Raw genomic sequence first — 16,949 nt, forward strand, 5'->3', positions numbered from 1 at the left:
CATTGAAGCCGGACGTGGTGGTGCATGCCCGTAGTCCCAGCTACTGGGGAGGCAGAGGTAGGAGGATCTTGGTTTAAGGGTAGCTGTGTAAAATTAGTGAGACTCTATCTGAAAAACAAACTAGAAACAAAAGAGCTGGGGGTGTGGTGCAAGTGGTAGGGCGCTTGCTTAGCAAGTGCGAGGACCAGAGTTCAAACCCCAGTACTGTCCCCCTCACAGTAAGATAATAATAATGAATGGTCACTTTCAATGCATCTGTTTACTGGGCACCACGAGCTCCCAAGTGCCTGCCCCTGAATTCAGGGAGGTCAGTGGCACCTCCACCACAAGGGTGATTCCCTCCACATCTAGCATCAATAAACAAGTGGACCTGGAAGATCCGGATCTCAATTCACTGTCATGAGGCACAGAACTGCCTGGCCGAGCTTGGTTGACACACAGAACAGTACAAATCCTGCTGGTGGTGACAATACCTCTCGGGGGTGTTAAGGCACTTAGAACAGGGGTCAGCAAGGGCAGGGTAGCTTTTCCTGGAAAGAGCCAAATAGTAAACATTTTAGGTTTGTTTGTATATTACTGGGGTTTGAACTCAGGGCCTTGCACTTGCTAGGCAGGTGCTCTATCGTTCGAGCCCCTCCACCAGTCCCTTTTGCTTTAGTTATTTTTCAGCTAGGGTCTTGTTCTCTTGCCCAGGGCTAGTCTTGGACCTTGATCCTCCTACCTCTGCCTCCCATGTAGCTGAAATTACAGGCATGCACCAACCACCCTGCCCACATTTTAGGCTTTTCTCTGTCACACTACTTAGCCACAGATAACATATAAAGGAATGAGCTGAGTCAGGCGCCAGTGGCTCATGCCTGTAATCCTGACTACTGAGGAGGCAGAAACCAGGGAGAGCGCAGTTTGAAGCCCTATCTCAAAAAAAACCCATCACAAAAAAGGGCTGGTGGAGTGGCTCAAGGTGTAGGCCCTGAGTTCAAACCCCAGTACTGCAAAAAAAAAAAAAAGGAATGAGTGGGGCTGAATTCTAATAAACTCCTTTTATCCAAATGAGAGGCAGACTAGAATACCATGAGCTCACGAGTGTGTGTGAGTACGTGCAATGTGCACACATGTGTGTCCACGTGAGCATGGCTGAAAGCCCGCTGATGTGTTCATGTGGGGATCTGCTGGGTCCTCTTTAAAGACAAAGCCACAAGTTTATTCAGGCGACATTTGAACACAATGATCCCAGACTTCCTGCTTCTATTCCGGGGAGAAAGGGACGTCTCAGCTCCGGGAGAAGGAGCTGGTGTGCGCCCATCATTGGCAGCTGGTTAAGTTTGGAGGGAAGCCATGGCTGGTGACTGGGCTGCTGTGCCTTCCCCTCTGCTGGAGGGCATGAAGTCACCCTCTGGGGTGGGGGTGGGGAGCGGATGCTGTCAGAGTGAAATGGGAACTTGGCGCTTTTAAGGCCAGCAGGGCTGGGGGTAGGGAGGAGCGGGTGTGTTGCATCCCCAGGGTGGGTGACTTTCCCAGGCAACTTGTAAACCCCAAACAAGCCTGCCACTTTCATTCTGACCTTCCTTCTGGGACTTCTCAGGGGCCACTTCCTGCCTGACTAACCTCCCTGGCAGCGTTTAAAGGCTAGGAATGCAGTGAGCCCTGTGTGTTCCCTCAGAGTGAGCACATGTAGTTCAGATTCCTGTTTTCTCTTCCTCAGGCCCCATGACCTCATCCCCTGAGCCTCTGCTTCTTCCTCTGTCAAAATCGGGCTGATCTTCGTACTGCCTCCTTTGGCCCTGGGATTTGAACTCAGGGCCTCACACTTGCTAGGCAGATGCTCTACCATTTGAGCCACTCCACCAGTCCTGTTTTTGTGTAGGGTATTTTCAAGATAGGATCTGGAATACTACTTGCCCAGGTTGGCTTTGAACCAAGATCCTCCTGATCAACACCTCCTGAGTAGCTAGGATTATAGGCGTGAGTCACCAGTGTACTGCCTTCTGAGATGGTTACAACAAGAAGAAAGGGGTGTATCTGGCAGTAAGAACTCTCCAAGGTGGCACATGAAACAGACCTCCTGAGTGCTGCTTTCCAGGTTTTAGGGACACCTTCCTTGGCACCCAGGCCGTGCAAAATCCATTCTTGTTCCAGTGTCATAGAGCCTGGTTTTTTTGCCTCAAAGCAATCACCTCTGTTAGCTATTTGCACTCACCAGCATGCTAGCTGATAAGCATCTCTCCTCTAGCCTACTGTAAGCTGCGGTATGTGGTTGTCTGTTTTGCTGACCGGTCTGTCCTCACTGTCACAGGGCCCTGCACATCGCACATCGTTGACACTCAGTGATGACTCTCTGACTTCCAAGAGGGTTCTTGCGGTATGGGGTTAGGATAAGATCCCTTGGCACCTAGTTAGGTTAGGCTAAGCTGTGCCACAGTGACAAAGAATGCCAAAGCTGACCATCACAAAGGTCGACTTCCCACTCATGCAAATTCCAGCATGAATCAGGGTCTGTCCTCGTGACTCAGTTCCTTTCTGGGATGCTGCAGTTGTGACACGTAGTCTTAGTACCCCCTCCCCCATGACACCCTCACCCCACCCCCACGCGGGACCAAGCATCTCTGTCCCTTCTGCTCTTGCGAGTGGTCAGAGCGGGACGGGACGTTGTCCTACCTCACTGCAGGGGCCTGGGAGACAGAGGGTTACTCGTGGATGGTCAGCATGCAGAAGGGTCTGCCGCGCCGCGAGTGGGACGGGCTCAGACTCCATGGCTGGTCTCCCATGTCTGAGTGTAGTAAGAGAAAGAGAAGGGCATGCTGAAGACTAGGAAAGCAAAACCACCACTGATTAAACGGCTTCACACCTCCCTGGGGGATTGGCTCCAGGCCCCCCACGGATACTGACACTGGGGTGCTCAAGCCCCTTCTATAAAATAGCAGAGTGTTTGCACACAGCCTGTGCTCACCCTTCCGTGTACTTCAAATCACCTGTACTCCACTCACGATGCCTAATGCAAAAGAAATGCCATGGAAGTCGTTGTCAGACTGACTTGTTCAGAAAATGACAAGAAAAAAGAACCCACTGTATCTGCTCAGCACAGATGCAAGTTTTGCAAATATTTCCCATTTCTGGTTGGTGGCTGTGAGGGCTGCCTGCATTGATCAGAGAAAAAAGAATCCTCTGCATCCTTTGCCTAAACTACCAAGCAATATTTCCAGCCTGCATCTTCTGCTACACGAGACCCTGAAGGCTTCTGGTGTCCACAAACGTCACGAGTGCGGTCTCCATGTGGACATGTGTTTGGATGGCTTCCTTTCGATAAGGATCAAGTCACCCATCAGAGGCACAGCTCCTAATCTGAGGAGACTGCTGATTCAATAAACTGAGAAACAAAAAGGTTTGGAGAGATAAGTTCCCTAAAAGCTTTTAGCCCCCGGCTGGCTGGCAGTGGGATCCCTGGGATTTTTTCCTGACTTCATTGGAAGGTGACTTGAGGGACTTGAATTTTCCTTGAGTGCTGGCTCAGAGTCACTAGACTGAGAGCTGAGTGGGGGAGGGAAACTGAGACAGTGGATAAGTCATAACTATCCATGAATATGCATGGAAAAAGCCCGCATTTTAGGAAGACAGGCTGTATTTGTTATAGTCTGACTATCGAATGTCCCTCAAAGGCCCATGTGTTAAAGGCTTGGTCCCCGGGACCTTCAGGAGGTGAGGTCATTGGAGGGCGTGTCTTTGAAGGGGATATTGACATGCAGCCTCTCCTCTTCCTGTCCCTTTGATTCTCGGAGACCATAATCTGAGCAGCTTTGCTCCTCCACGTGCTCTCGCCATGATGCTCTGCCTTACCACAGGCCCCAAAGCAAGCGTCAACAGACCACTGATCGAAACCTCTAAAACCATGAGCCAAAACAAACCTTTCCTCCTTAAAAGTTTGTTGTCTCAGGTATTCTGTCACAGTAATGGATCTGACTAACACAGTAACTAACAGACATTCTCTCAGGCTGGATGACTAAGAGGAGGCCAGTGTCCTGGAAGGCAGAGACCTCTTTGTGGACGTCTTTTTTATTATTATTTTAATTGTCTGAGTCTCCCTAGGTTTGGAGAAAGGAGACGTGCCAGAAGAATTAAGCCCAGTTCCTGTAGCTCTCAGCTGAAGACTTCTGTCACCACCACCCCACAGTCCTTCCCTGTCTGTCTGTCTCAGCTATGAAGCAGATACCAGCTGGTGGTCCTACAACATTTGTGCAGAGATCCCAGGATCTGCACTGGAAGTTTCTGGAAGTGCCATCAGACCTAAGTCAGTGGTTCACAGACCTGGCTGCACTTTGGGATTGCTCACAGAACTGTAGAAAGTGCCTGAGCCTGGGCTGCTCCCTCAGAAATTCTGTTCTCACAGGGGTAGGGTGAGGTCCCAAGTTCAGATATCTTTTTTTTTGTGGGGGACTGGGGTTTGAACTCGGGACCTAATGCTTGCAAAGCAGATACTGTACTGCTTGAGCCATACTTCCAGTCCATCTTGCTCTAGTTATTTTTTAGAGATGAGGGTCTCAAGAACTATTTGCCCCGGCTGGCTTCCAATTTAGCTCCTCTGTATCTCAGCCTCCCAAGGGACTAGGATTACAGGTGTGAGCCACCACTCCCGCCCTCTTTCCTCCTTTCACAATGCTTCAAATTATAGTAGTCCTTGTGTGACCTTGACACAACAAGCATGAAGATGAAAGCAAAAATAGCTACAATGCCAGAGCAAAAGAATACCTGGACCCTGATTCTTCCCTGAACTACTGGCCGCCTCCCTCCAGACCTCTGACTGTGTGAGAAAAGCCCTAATTTGCTTTAGTCATTTTAGGTTAGGCTTTCATGAGCTGTGGCCAAACGCATTCCTGTGTGACTGCTGTTGGTACTTTCTATGAAGCAAACGCCCCACCTGCCACCTCACATCAGTGAGAGAGTGATGGAAGCTGCAGCTGATTCTCCTGGGGCACACCGAGTCACCGTCTCCATCACGTCACTATCAAGGCCCGTGACATCTTGCCACAAATCAGCATTCTACTTCCCCAGCTTTGACATTCTTACAAGATCAGGGCAAAGGCAAGACCATAACACACAGCTGCGTAGACACCTTGCACAAAGATAGCGGCAGGGCCACAACTCAAGCACCTAATGGTAGACCAGGTGTCCCTGGTGTTTCAGCCCACGCAGGACCCTGGATTCACTATGGGGAGGCAGTGGGGCTTTTGGTCGTACCGGTGTGAAAGGCTGGCTGTTGAACTTCAAATGTACAGATGAGGCCTGTCCTGCCGTGTCCACACCAGTGGCCACCCTTCTACCCCAGAATTTCCTGAGCATCCTATCTCAGTTCATTTTGTGCTACTGTAACAGATTACGTGAGGCAGAGTAACTTATCTTTTAAAAAGGACACTTATGCCAGGTGGCTGGCATCCGTAATCCCAGCTGTTCTTAGGAGGATCGCCATCCAAGGGTGGCCATGGGCTAAAGTGAAACCCAACCCGAAAAATAAACTAAAGCAGAAAGGGCTGGGGGCGTGGCTCGAGTGGTAGAGCACCTGCCTAGCAGTGTGAAGCCCTGAGTTCAAACCCAGTGCAAAAAATAAAAAAGAGGGACTTATATCTTGTAGTTCTAGAGGCTGAAAAGTCAAGGTCACAGGACCCACATCGAGCAAGGGCTCCTTGCTGCATCACCCCACAGTGGAGGTGGAAGAGCGAGAGAGGGGAAAGGGGCGAAGTCACCTTTGATCAGAAACCACTGCTATGCTAGCTACCCTCTCCCTTAATCGCACATTAATCTGTTTGTGGGGGCAGAGCCCTCATAAACTGATCACCTTTTGTGTTATTTGTTTCTTTGTTTGCTTAGGCAGGGTCTGGCTCAAAATCCTCCTGCCTCTGCCTCTGAGTGCTGGGATTACAGGCATGCACCAGTCTACTTACCTTTAAAGATCCCATCTCTCAACACTGTTGCTTCAGGATAAAGTTTTCAACAGAGGAACTTCGGGGGATATACTCAAACCACGGTACATTCCAGTCAGTCAGTCACCGGCCAATGACAAATTATCCATAAAAAAAAAAAAAACTCTCTCTTTCTTATTGCTGAGGGCAGATAGGCCAGCTGGGCAGTCCTGTTGATCGAGTCAGGCTGAGCTGATCTTGACTCAAGTGTTTCCATCAGCCATCCGTCAGGTGGGTTGTGGTGGGTGGGGGTGGTGAGGCTGGCCCAGATGGCGCACTCACATGTTGCACCGTGGGCTCAGGTGACCCAGGATGTTAGGATGGTTGTTCAGGGTGGTTGTTCAGATTTCCAAGAGAACTGCCAGAAACAGATGAGGCCTCTTGTAGCCTCAGCCTGGAGCTAGCACCACGTCCCCTCTGCCACATTCTACTGACTAAGGAGAGGGACGAAACCTGTCCTGATTCGAGGGGAGGGAGAACCTTGATGGCAGAGGCTGCAAACACTCTGCAAAGGTGGAGGTAAAGGGATCTCATACACCCAGGGAAAAACCTTTCATAGAGGGGATGCCATAGGCACAGAGGAAAGAGACATAGTGGGAGGTGTGTTCAGGGAGGATCAAGGGAAACCGACAGGTGTGGGCAAAGAATGAGCTGCATGAAAATTCCACGGCAGGCTGGGCATGGTGGCTCACACCTAAAATCCCAGCTACCTGGAAGGTGGAGAAGGGAGGATCATAGTTCAAGGCTACCCAGGGCAAAAGTTAGTGAGATCCTATCTCAAAAACCAAGCTGGGTGTGGTGGCTCACAGCTATAATCCCAGCTATGTGGGAGGCAGAGGTAGGAGGATCATGGTCCAAGGCTAGCACTGGGCAAAATCCAATACCCTATCTAAAAAATGAACTAAAAGCGGTAAGGCACAAAGCCCCGAGTTCAAAACCCCAGTGTCACCCCCAAAAACCCAACCTATTAAGTATGATCCAACCCAATAAACCAATACAAATATTCCACGCCAATAATTACCAGGTACTTAGTGAGCCCCAAGCACTGCGTATGCAAAACCTCACCTAATCCTCCATCTCTCCTGTGAGTGAGGTGTCGTTATCAATCCCATTTTTCAAATGAGTGAATTGAGGTCTAGGGAGAATCAAGTATTTGGCAGAGAGACAAACAGACAGGAAGTGCGGGAGCCAAGATTTGAAGCCCGGTCTTGGTGCTGAAGCATGCTACCGTTGGTCTCCGGAGTAACTTCTCTCTCTGACCCACCTCAGGCCACTTGCCCAGGCTTGCAGCCCTGCAAAATCTGATCACGTCCCCTCTTACCACAGGGATCAGCCAACTTTTTCTAGAAGAGGCCAGAGAGAAAATATTATCAGCTTGGTGGGCCATTTGGTCTCTGTGGCAATTTTTCAAGACCAGACACGCAGCATTTTAGTAAACAGGTGTGGCTATGCACCAATAAAACTTTATTAGCAAAAGTAAATATTCAGGCAATCATTTGCCTATGACATCCGTTGTCCACACTGCAGCCACAGTGAACCAAACTCAAATGGGTGCCATTCCTCACCTAAACTGATCTCCCAGAGCCCACGGGGTCAGCCCAAGATCTAGTGTGGTTTGCGGCCTTGGTGCCGTGGGGCCCCTGGTCTGAGGTGGTCAGCGCTATCGCCATTCCCTGGAAGTCTGTTAGCAAGGCAGAATCCGAGGACCTTCGAAGATCACTGAATCAGAACTTACATTCAAGCTAGTGCAGTAGCTCACGCCTGTAATCCCAGTGTAGGCTGGAGGCAGAAGTAGGATCTTGGTCCAAGGCCAGCCCCAGACAAAAGTGTGAGAGCTATATAATAACAACAGCAATAATAATAGCAACTAAAAAGCAAAAGGGCTGGGGCATGGCCCAAGTGGTAAAGCTCCTTCCTAGCAAGTGCAAGGCCCTGAGTTCAAATCCCAGTGCTGCCAAAAAAAAATGAAGAAGAAAAAAATAACTTGCATACCACCAAGACTTCCAGCTCAAGCCACTCTGGCTTTGACCCCTTATGTTCTGGTGCCTTCCTCCCCATCCCACCCCATTCTCTGCTGATGAAGCCCTGTCCCAACCCACCCCCCTGCACTGCCCAGACAAACTTGAAAGCTCCTTTCTCCTGGGTGTTCAATGCCTTCCTCTCAGCCCAACTCACTTGACATGGCTCATCCTACCTATCTTTGGGTCACAACCTAGATGCTACCTCCTCCAAGCAGCCCTCCCTGAGACACCCACAATGACGAGGGGCCTCTCCTGTGTTTTCATGACCTGCCCCTACAGAGCACCCCAATACTGTGTGGAAACACCTTCGTTAATTCCCAGCCTCTCTGTTTGTGAACTCCTAAGAGAGTAGCAGACTATGGCATGACCACCTCACTGAGTGTCCTCAACGCCTCAGGACAGTATCACTTGTTGAAAACAAAATGGAACACACCCACCAATGCCCCACCAGAGGAAAGGATCCCACACAGCTAGTGTTTAATCAACCCATGACTGCAGGTCGGCCTCCTCCACCTGGCTCAGGCTTGGGACCGCCCTCCATCATCTCTGAGACTCCATCTCAGACTAAGCCTGCTGGTTTTTCTTATTGGCACATGATCTCAAGAGAGCCCCAGGGCCTAAGAAATTTCTGGGCAAAATTCTTGAGCTATGAATTAGCCACAGGCCAAGACTTGAATTGTGCTGTGGAGGAGGTGGGGGCGGAAGGGAGGGGCAGGGCAGAGGCTCTGGGTTCAGAAAGACTTGAGGCAGAGCCCTGGTTGCACACCTGCAGGCCCGTGCACTGACATCTTCTCCTACCTGTACCTGGAGCCAATTCTGTGCAAACGGTGACGACGTGGGAAAGACTTCCATAAAAACAGCGGCTTGGGCAAAGAGCCACAAGTTAGGGCAGGTGAGGATGAGCCCCCTCCCCACAGCTGACACTCAGTCCACAGCTTTCTACAGGTTCCTTTATTGACACAGCAACATGGAAAAGAACAAGGTCACCAGGCGACCCAGAAGACTGAAAGTGCAAATTTACTCCAACTTCAAATACAAAATGAATGGCCGCCCTGGACCACAGGGGCCATGGAAATTCTAGCAGCTGAACCATATCGATTAACTCTTTGGTCTCTGTTATTGGAAGAAAATTTAAGCTAAGACTGTCACCACCAGATTGCATCATGACATGCAGTCTGGGGTCCCAAGATGCATTAAAAATAAGAATAAAATAGGAGGAATGCTTTAAGTCAAGTGACAGAGTCAAGGCACTTTGGTATTTTAAAGGTAAAGGTGTTCAATTATTCCTGAGTGTCTAATACTTCAAAACACCAGGTTGCATAAAATTTAGCTGCATACATGGCCACATATTCTCCTCCCTCTTCCAACCTGTGTTTGCATTGCTCCTGCCCCATGTGCTATGCTGTATACAAAATACACAGAAATGTCTAAGTCACAGAGAAGTGATTTCCTTTAAAAAGTAACAAATACCACAATGATAACACCGAAACTGTTTCCCTTTTACAGGACACTGAAAATAATGAATGAGGCTTTTTTTCTCCACCATGGAAGAAAAATCTTCCTTTGTGTGAAAACAGATATGAAGTTCAAAGCCACGGGTGACAGGAAAAAGTGACTGACTCCAGAAGGTGACAAGACTTGCCCATTAGCATGTCGGGTTGATGCTTTAGGGTCTGAACTTTGGCGGGAACCATCAAGTCAGCAGGAGACAGAAACCTTCAGGAGAGAGGTCACTCTGTGTTTATCCTTGGCAATGGGAATGGTAGAAGTTTAAGAAGTTTGGCTCAGAGACCCAGGCACTGTTTTTGTTTTTCTTTTTTCCTGGTGTTCACAGCCACCAACCATCATGCAAAGTTACAGGCTGGGCTACCAGGAACAAAAGAAAATTAATTTTAATATAAGAACCAAACACGGTGAAACGAGTTATTTTGCAATCCTTCCAAATGACTCATTTGCAAAGTCACAGAGAGAAGGAATTTACCCCAAATCAACAGGAAGGAAATGCCAGGGACCTGTCCCCAGTCACTTGATGGAGCTGGTAAAAATGACTCCAGAACAGGGTCCTTCTGGGAACTTAGTAAAGTGTTATCTGTGGCTTTGTTAGGTTTTTTTTGGTGGTTTATTTCTACAATAAAGCTTAACTCTGAGAGATACAGAACTGGAATAGCACACCCTCACCTATATAAACACCACCAGGTCCACACCAAAGAATAAAACCTTATATATACTTTGGGGTGTGAATTATATTAAGGCAGGTGTCACAAACTGGTGGCCCCCAGGCTCAATCAAATGTTTTCTCTGGCCCACTGGGTGTTTTAGACATTTTTAAAGTATTTGTTTAAAAATCAGTGAGTTTCACTTTTGAAAAAAAAAAAATTCTTATTTTCTGCATGGAGCCGAGTGATGGCTGCCCCCTTTATGGTGGGCACAGTCTCCACGGCCACCACCCTCCCCTTCCCTCACTGACTTCCCTCTCAGGCTGCTGAGTCTGCCACCGTGGCTGGAAATGGCTAAAAACGTATTTGCCAACTCCAAACCCCAACACTCTCTCCACCACTCACGGGTTTCACCTCATCTTCCATTTCTCCTCTTCCTCCCACTTCCTCTTCACTCCTCAGACTTCTCTGAATTCACCCCCATTCTCTTCCTTTCAGCTCCAATTTCATTTTGCAAAACACATCTTCTTCTCCCAGCCCACGAACATTCCAGGAAGTCTCCAAGCCTGGGCAGTAGGAGTCACTGAAGAACGAACGTCGCAATGCAAAATGGTTGAGTCATTTCCCCCCCAAAAAATTTCTTTGGCACTGGCTAAACAATTATGTTTTGGTAGAGCCTTTTTATGAGAGTATTTGTATACAAGAATCTCCAGTACCAAGAATACACCAAAATGTGTATATTTCAGATGAATATGGTGGCCCTACTAAAATACAAAATTGAGCTTAATTTAAATGCCCTGGGCAATCACAACATCTGATGAATATACCATATTATTTCATTTGTACACAGTACATGTTTTGGCTTACTAAACATTGACCAAAATTGATCGAAATCTCTAAGTTTTGGTTACCATGTACAGAGAACAATTGCTCAGCATGGTGTTTAAATAAAACATTAATATTTTTTTTAAAAAAAATTCACAAACACAATGCCCATTAATTTACCAAAAAAATAAAATAAAATTTAAAAACCTTGAGAATGGGTGAGGCTTTGGGTAATTAACCTGAAAAAAAAAATACTAACAGGAAAAATAAGTGAGAACAGTATATCACCAGATTTATACTTTAAAAATACTATTAATATTTTTTAATAAAAAGGAACTCAGCTAGAAATATTTGCAAAATTCAGCTAAGGTTTAAAATCTATCCAAAAGTTCCCACTCCTGTAGACTTAATGAGTACAGGAGAAGTCGGGCTGAGTATGGAAATTTTATATATATACATATATATGTATATATATATATATAATATATATATATATATATAATATATATATATATATATATATATATGATTTATTCCTGGCATTTATTTTCAAAACTAACTTTACAAAACACTGTGCAGCTTAAACCTTTGCAAGAAGCTTAATGTAAGTACCTTATGATCTAACATTGGCCTCAAAAGCTAGGAATGACTTTTGGGGTGCCAAGGGGCATGTCCCCCCAAGCAACCAAAGGGACGGCACCAATTCCCATTGTTGCCGTGCCTCTTTCAGAGCAGCTGCAAAGCTTAGAAGTCTATGCATCTCTGATAAGAATCCCACAAACCTTTATTCACAATGTCAAACAGTGGCCAACTAGGTCCCGTAAAGACTTCATAGACTTCCCCTGAAATAGCTGAGAAATTTAACAGTGGCACTACTCATGTAACTATTTTTGTCTTCCAAGTTTTGCCTTTTAGAGTCTAAGAAAGTATATGCCTTTTTGTTGTTGTTGTTTTATTTTTTAAAAATCTCCAAGGATAACACTGATGTTGGACGTAATTTCAGCTAGGCCAAGGGAAGATGGCTCGTTCTAAACTTGAACTGCAACTGGATACTGTTAGAAGTTTTGGGAGGGATGAGAAAAATTTCAAAATTTCCTGGCTGCAAATGACACTCAACCCTTCATACTTACACCCACAGAGAAAAGAAGAGCACAGCCGTTGTCCAGGGCTGTCTCCCTCGTTCTTCTAACTTCACCCTGTGCCCACCCAAAGGCAGTGGCTGACTCCCAAGCACAGAGCCCAGGAGACTGAGCCCTACAAAGTGTTTTGCAAGACACAGGCTGAACCAAGAGCCCCTTGAAGCTGGCCGCCTGGAACCCCCCATGGCAGCCTGGGCCAGCGAGAACCTTCCAAGCAGTAAATCACAGGGCATCACTGAGTGCTCACACATGCCAGACCTCAGAGCAGGTATTTCCTCTCCACTGCTCCTTAAACTCAGCAAGAAATCTTTGCAAAGGATTTCGCTGAGAAGTCTTAAAGCTTCAAGGAGTTTCCAGCTACCAGCAAGCACTGGCCAGGCCATCTTCACCTGAACTGCACCTTCTTTTTCAGACCAAACACATTTTATGCTTTCACCAGAGTGGTCTTCATTGTGCATTTCGTTGTACCCTTTGCCTGGCACATTCTTAGCACTCAATGAACAGGTGCTGATAGGCTTGTGACTTTGAAACACCTGGCTGCCTTTCAAAGTTGCAAGGTCTTATAATAAATATGACTGATCTCTTTCTAGATGCAATGCTTGGCACAAACCACCACAAAATGCAACAACTGGCCCACATAATGGACGATTTGCTCTGGAATCTAACCAGGTCTAGATTGCCTCTGGCCAAGTGCGCCTTACTTATCAACAAGCTGGTCAAACACCTGTGATCACAGCATTTAACATACATGATGGGGATCTGAATAAGGGGGAGGGGTTGTGCCTCAGAATATTAACCTCGGGAATAGAACTTCAACTCCAGCTGCGGATAGTCAATTCTTTTTTCTTAAATAACAATGGGAACTCAGTACCTACCAAACAGGTATGTCAAAAACCTTTCTTTCTAAAAATTTGGGGGGGGGGGGAGAGCAGAGATCTGTGTCTAAAACACCAGGAGAGGATGTCTCACCCGATTTCTCTCAGAACTGGATGCTTCTATAGCCTCATTCTGCACAATCCACCATTTTTGGACCAAGGCAACATGCAACAGTTGGGTAGCACTCCCAAAGATTGCCCAGGATGTTCTAATGGGTATGAAGAAAATGCCACAATAATTGTGGGTTGGGTAGCCAGGAGGTGACATAGAAGTCACCAAAACCTCCCAATTTTCCACTACCTTCTGCCAACTCATCTTGCATTTAACTGGCACCTTTGCCACCCATGGGAACAGCTTTAGGAGCATTTGGTCAGGTGGGGTGCCGTCAGGATTTATGGTTCACCTTCAGGGAACGCCCCCTGAGTGCGCTGACTCCGGGGTGGGGGGCACCTGGCAAGGTAGCGGGGACCCCCGTAGACCCGGAGAAGCTGGGGCAGCCTCCGCCAGGTGGACAGCAACCGTGCAGCTGCGAGTTCCCTGGCACGCCCGTCGAAGGCCGCCAGGAGGTCAACTGGGGCAGCCTCGCGCAGGACCTTGGGCAGGGGGCCCACCTCGGTGGCCGCCCCGCCGGGGCCCAGGACGCAGTGGAAGAGCGTTTGGCGCCGCAGCAGGCAGTCCCTAAGGAATTGCACCAACTCCTCCAAGCACTCGCTCAAGTGGGCATCGTCCCAGCCGGGCCCTGGGGTCCCCTCGCGCAGCAGCACAGCCAGCAGCGCTGTCTTGAGCGCATACGATGACAGCATGCGTCCCCACTGGGTGGCAGCCGTCGGGTCCAGCCCGCGGGCACCCAGGTCACGCATGGCCTTGAGCAGCTGCAAGCACTTGAGGTAGCAGGCACCTGGAGGCGCCCGTTCCTGAAGCCAGCCCAGCAGCTTCTGCTCCTGGCGCGCTGTGTTCACGCCCCATAGGGCCTCGGCGCGCAGGCCTTCGGGGAGCTCAGACAGTGGCCCCACGGGTACAGGTGGCGGTGGTGGAGCCACAAGGAAGACGCCATCGCCCAGATGGACGGCGGGAATGAGACGCACAGCCATGGAAAGACGGCAGCAGCCATAGTCAGTGCGACAGGGCAGGATGTGCAGGGTAGGCGGCTGCTCCAGGCCACCCGGGGTCAGGCTGACCCGGCAGCGCCCTTCCAGGCTGTAGCGCACGGTGGCCAGGGAGCGCTGCAGGTGCGACTGGAACCAGCGCAGCACCAGCGTGGCGGAGAGGTGGCGCCGCCCGCGCACGTCCACGCAGAAGCCATCGGAGAAAGGTTTGCAGTCGCGAAGCCATTGCCCCCCAGCCGTCGACGACGACTGCGATGGTGGCGCCTTCAGGGCGCACACGAAGCAGCTGTGGAGGGCCGGGGTTAGCGCGGGCTCGGCGCCCAGGCTCCGCGGCTCCAGCGCCACCAGCGGTGGCAGGCGCAGTGGTACCAGCACGTCGAAGCTGTCGGGCCGGCGGATTTTATGCTGCTCGTAGGCGCTGCCCACTTGGATGACGTCTCCGCGGAAGGCCAAGGCCAGCGCTCCCCCTGGGATGGGGCCTGGGGACCCCCGGGCACGGCCAGCCCGCACCAGCTCGCCCACGATCCGGCTCACGTGCGCCTTGCTGTGCCCCAGCACGTGTGGCGACAGGCGCACTTCGTGCTCATAGTAGCTTTCCAGCAAGATGCCCAGGCCCGGCTCTCTCAAGTGGCTCCCAGGAGGGTGGCCGCCCAGGCGGGAAGAGGCGGGCAGGAGGCGCTGCCGGACGGCGTGGCGACAGCGCAGGAGGACGTAGCCCAGCAACAGCACGATGGCCACCTTGAGCATGGGGAAGCCGCTGTCCGCGCCGTCGGGGGGCTCGGCCCGGGCGCCCCCGGTGTCCCGCAGGACATGGTAGAGGCACACGAGGGCGGTGCACAGGCCGGTCACCAAGGGCCAGAAGACGCGCAGGTTGAGGGTGTAGTGCAGCTGTGACATGCCGGGCGACAGCCCCGGCGGCGCCCCCGGCCCGGCATGCGCGCAGCGCCCGGGTGGCCCTGCGGCCCCCGTGTCCTCGGCCTGGGCGGCGGCGCCCGTCTCGCAGTGCCGTCCTGAAGCTCGGCCTCCTCCTCCTCCTCCTCCTCCTCCTCGTCCGGATCAAGTTCCCCTTCCAGCCGCCGTCGCCAGCCCTGCGCCCCGCCGGCCTCCGGGGCGCGCTGTGACCCGCCCGACCCGGCCCGGCCCGGCCCGGTCCGCCACCTACTCTGGGCGGCCCGCGGGCTCCCCGGCCGCTGCGTTCGGCGCTCGGCGCTCGGCCCTGGGACTCGGCCCGTTCTCTTCTCCCCGAGCCGCCGAGGAAACGCCGGAGTCTGCAGCGAGCGCGGGGCCCCCTCTCGGCCTCCGGCTCCGGGCGGCGGGGGTGACTTGGGGACGCGCGGGCCACCCCCGCGCTCCCTGATTCCGGGGCGGTGGCCTCGCCCGAGTCTCGGAGTCGCGCTGTCCCGGACTTCCAGTGGGAAGGGGAAAAGGAGGAGAAAAGCGCTCCCAGCCCACTGCCCAGCCCGCCCTCCACCGGCCCCACCCCCAGCGGGTGCTGCTGGCGGCGTGGCAGGCCCGCCCGGGGGCGGAAGTGGTCCCCGCCGTCCGCGGCTGGCCTTTCTGCAAACCTGCATCCATTTGAGCACCTACTGTGTGCCGGGCAGGGGCCGACGTGCTGAGGAAAGAGCAGTGAACAGCTCACAGCCTTGTGGAAAGGGGAGTCAAAAACAGAAAGGGCAGCCGGGCCTGGCGGCTCACGCCTGTAATTCCAGCTTCTGGAGGGAGGGGGCTGGAGATCCGGAGGATGGATAGTGGTTTGAGGTCAGCCCAGGTGAGCCCCCATTGCAACAAATAAATTAGGCGTGGTGGAGCACAGCTGCCATCCCAGTTATGTGGAGGGCATAGGGAGGTCCAGGCTAGCTGGGCAAAATTGCAAGACTGTATCTGAAAAATAAAGCAAAAAAAAAGGGCTAAGGGCGTGGCTTAAGTGGTATCGAACCCCAGTACCACACCCTTCCCCCAGGACAGGAAAGAAAGGACAGCCAGGTGTGGTGGTCCTCCTCTGCGATCCCAGAACTGGGGAGACTGAGGCAAGAGAATTGTGTCTTCCAGGACAGCCTGGGCTACATAGCAAGACCCTGTCTCAAACAAAAACAAATAAACAAAAAAGGGATTCCACAGTAAGAAAATGAAAGACAACTGTATGACAGTGAGAAGTGGGTGTCCCCCTCCCAAGCCAGGGGATGGCAGAGTGCAACCTTGGGTCTGACCCTCCAGTGAGGAGGAGCTGGGGAAGAAGAGATTTCAGGAAGGCCTCCCTGTGTGCTCTAGCCAGGTGCACATTTTCCCCTCCTCACTTTAATGCTAAGGAGAGAGTGTTATTTTCTTCCTCATTTTTCAGACAGATTCAGCTGTTTGCCCAAGGTCACACAGCCTTTGCAGAGCTGCGTCTTAAACCCAGCATCTGGCTCCAGAGAAAGCAGGGGGCAGAATTCCCAGAGAAGGGGACCCAGGGACGTCCCTTCCTCCTCTGCTGGGAGTTTAATCTGAGTCCTTTTTTGTGTTTCATAACAGAGGCCTCTCCCAGAAATAACCTGGACTTATTAGAATAATTATCTTTTATGCATCTTCCTTGCTGGGTAAAAGCATTAAACAATATCAAAGCCCAGCTGTGATCTGGAACCAGAACTCACAGGATGACTTTTAGATTATTCCCCAGAAATCCTGAGCTGGCCACTGGGAGCTGAGCAGACCTACTTTTAGATTTCATTGCCACTGTTAGCTCTGAGACCATAATCCCATTAGTCAGGATTCTTCAGGTGTCTGCAAGTGGCAGATACACAGCTAGAACTGGCCATGGAGCACCTATTTCAGGTACAGCTGGATCTAGGTGCTATAATGGTATATACATCAGTTATCCCTGTGCTAAGTATCTCTGCTG

At 50.8% G+C, this 16,949-nt stretch overlaps 1 protein-coding gene and 1 long non-coding RNA gene across 2 annotated transcripts; both read right to left on the reverse strand.

Annotated features, from left to right (window-relative positions):
* Positions 1 to 2,655: 2,655 nt before the first annotated feature.
* Positions 2,656 to 11,432, reverse strand: LOC141418629 (uncharacterized). The gene is made up of 3 exons (XR_012443290.1): positions 7,014 to 11,432; positions 5,931 to 6,306; positions 2,656 to 2,767 (listed from the first exon to the last, which is right to left on the reverse strand). It is a non-coding gene; the product is annotated as an uncharacterized lncRNA (long non-coding RNA).
* A 25-nt stretch (positions 11,433 to 11,457) lies between these two features.
* Positions 11,458 to 15,552, reverse strand: Itpripl2 (ITPRIP like 2). Its single transcript, XM_020160441.2, has one exon. The coding sequence runs from the start codon at positions 14,966 to 14,968 to the stop codon at positions 13,358 to 13,360; it is 1,611 nt and encodes a 536-aa protein (XP_020016030.2). The 5' UTR covers positions 14,969 to 15,552; the 3' UTR covers positions 11,458 to 13,357.
* Between the last annotated feature and the right edge of the window lie 1,397 nt (positions 15,553 to 16,949).

This window comes from Castor canadensis, chromosome 17 (assembly GCF_047511655.1).
Source record: "Castor canadensis chromosome 17, mCasCan1.hap1v2, whole genome shotgun sequence".
Classification (NCBI taxonomy): domain Eukaryota; kingdom Metazoa; phylum Chordata; class Mammalia; order Rodentia; family Castoridae; genus Castor; species Castor canadensis.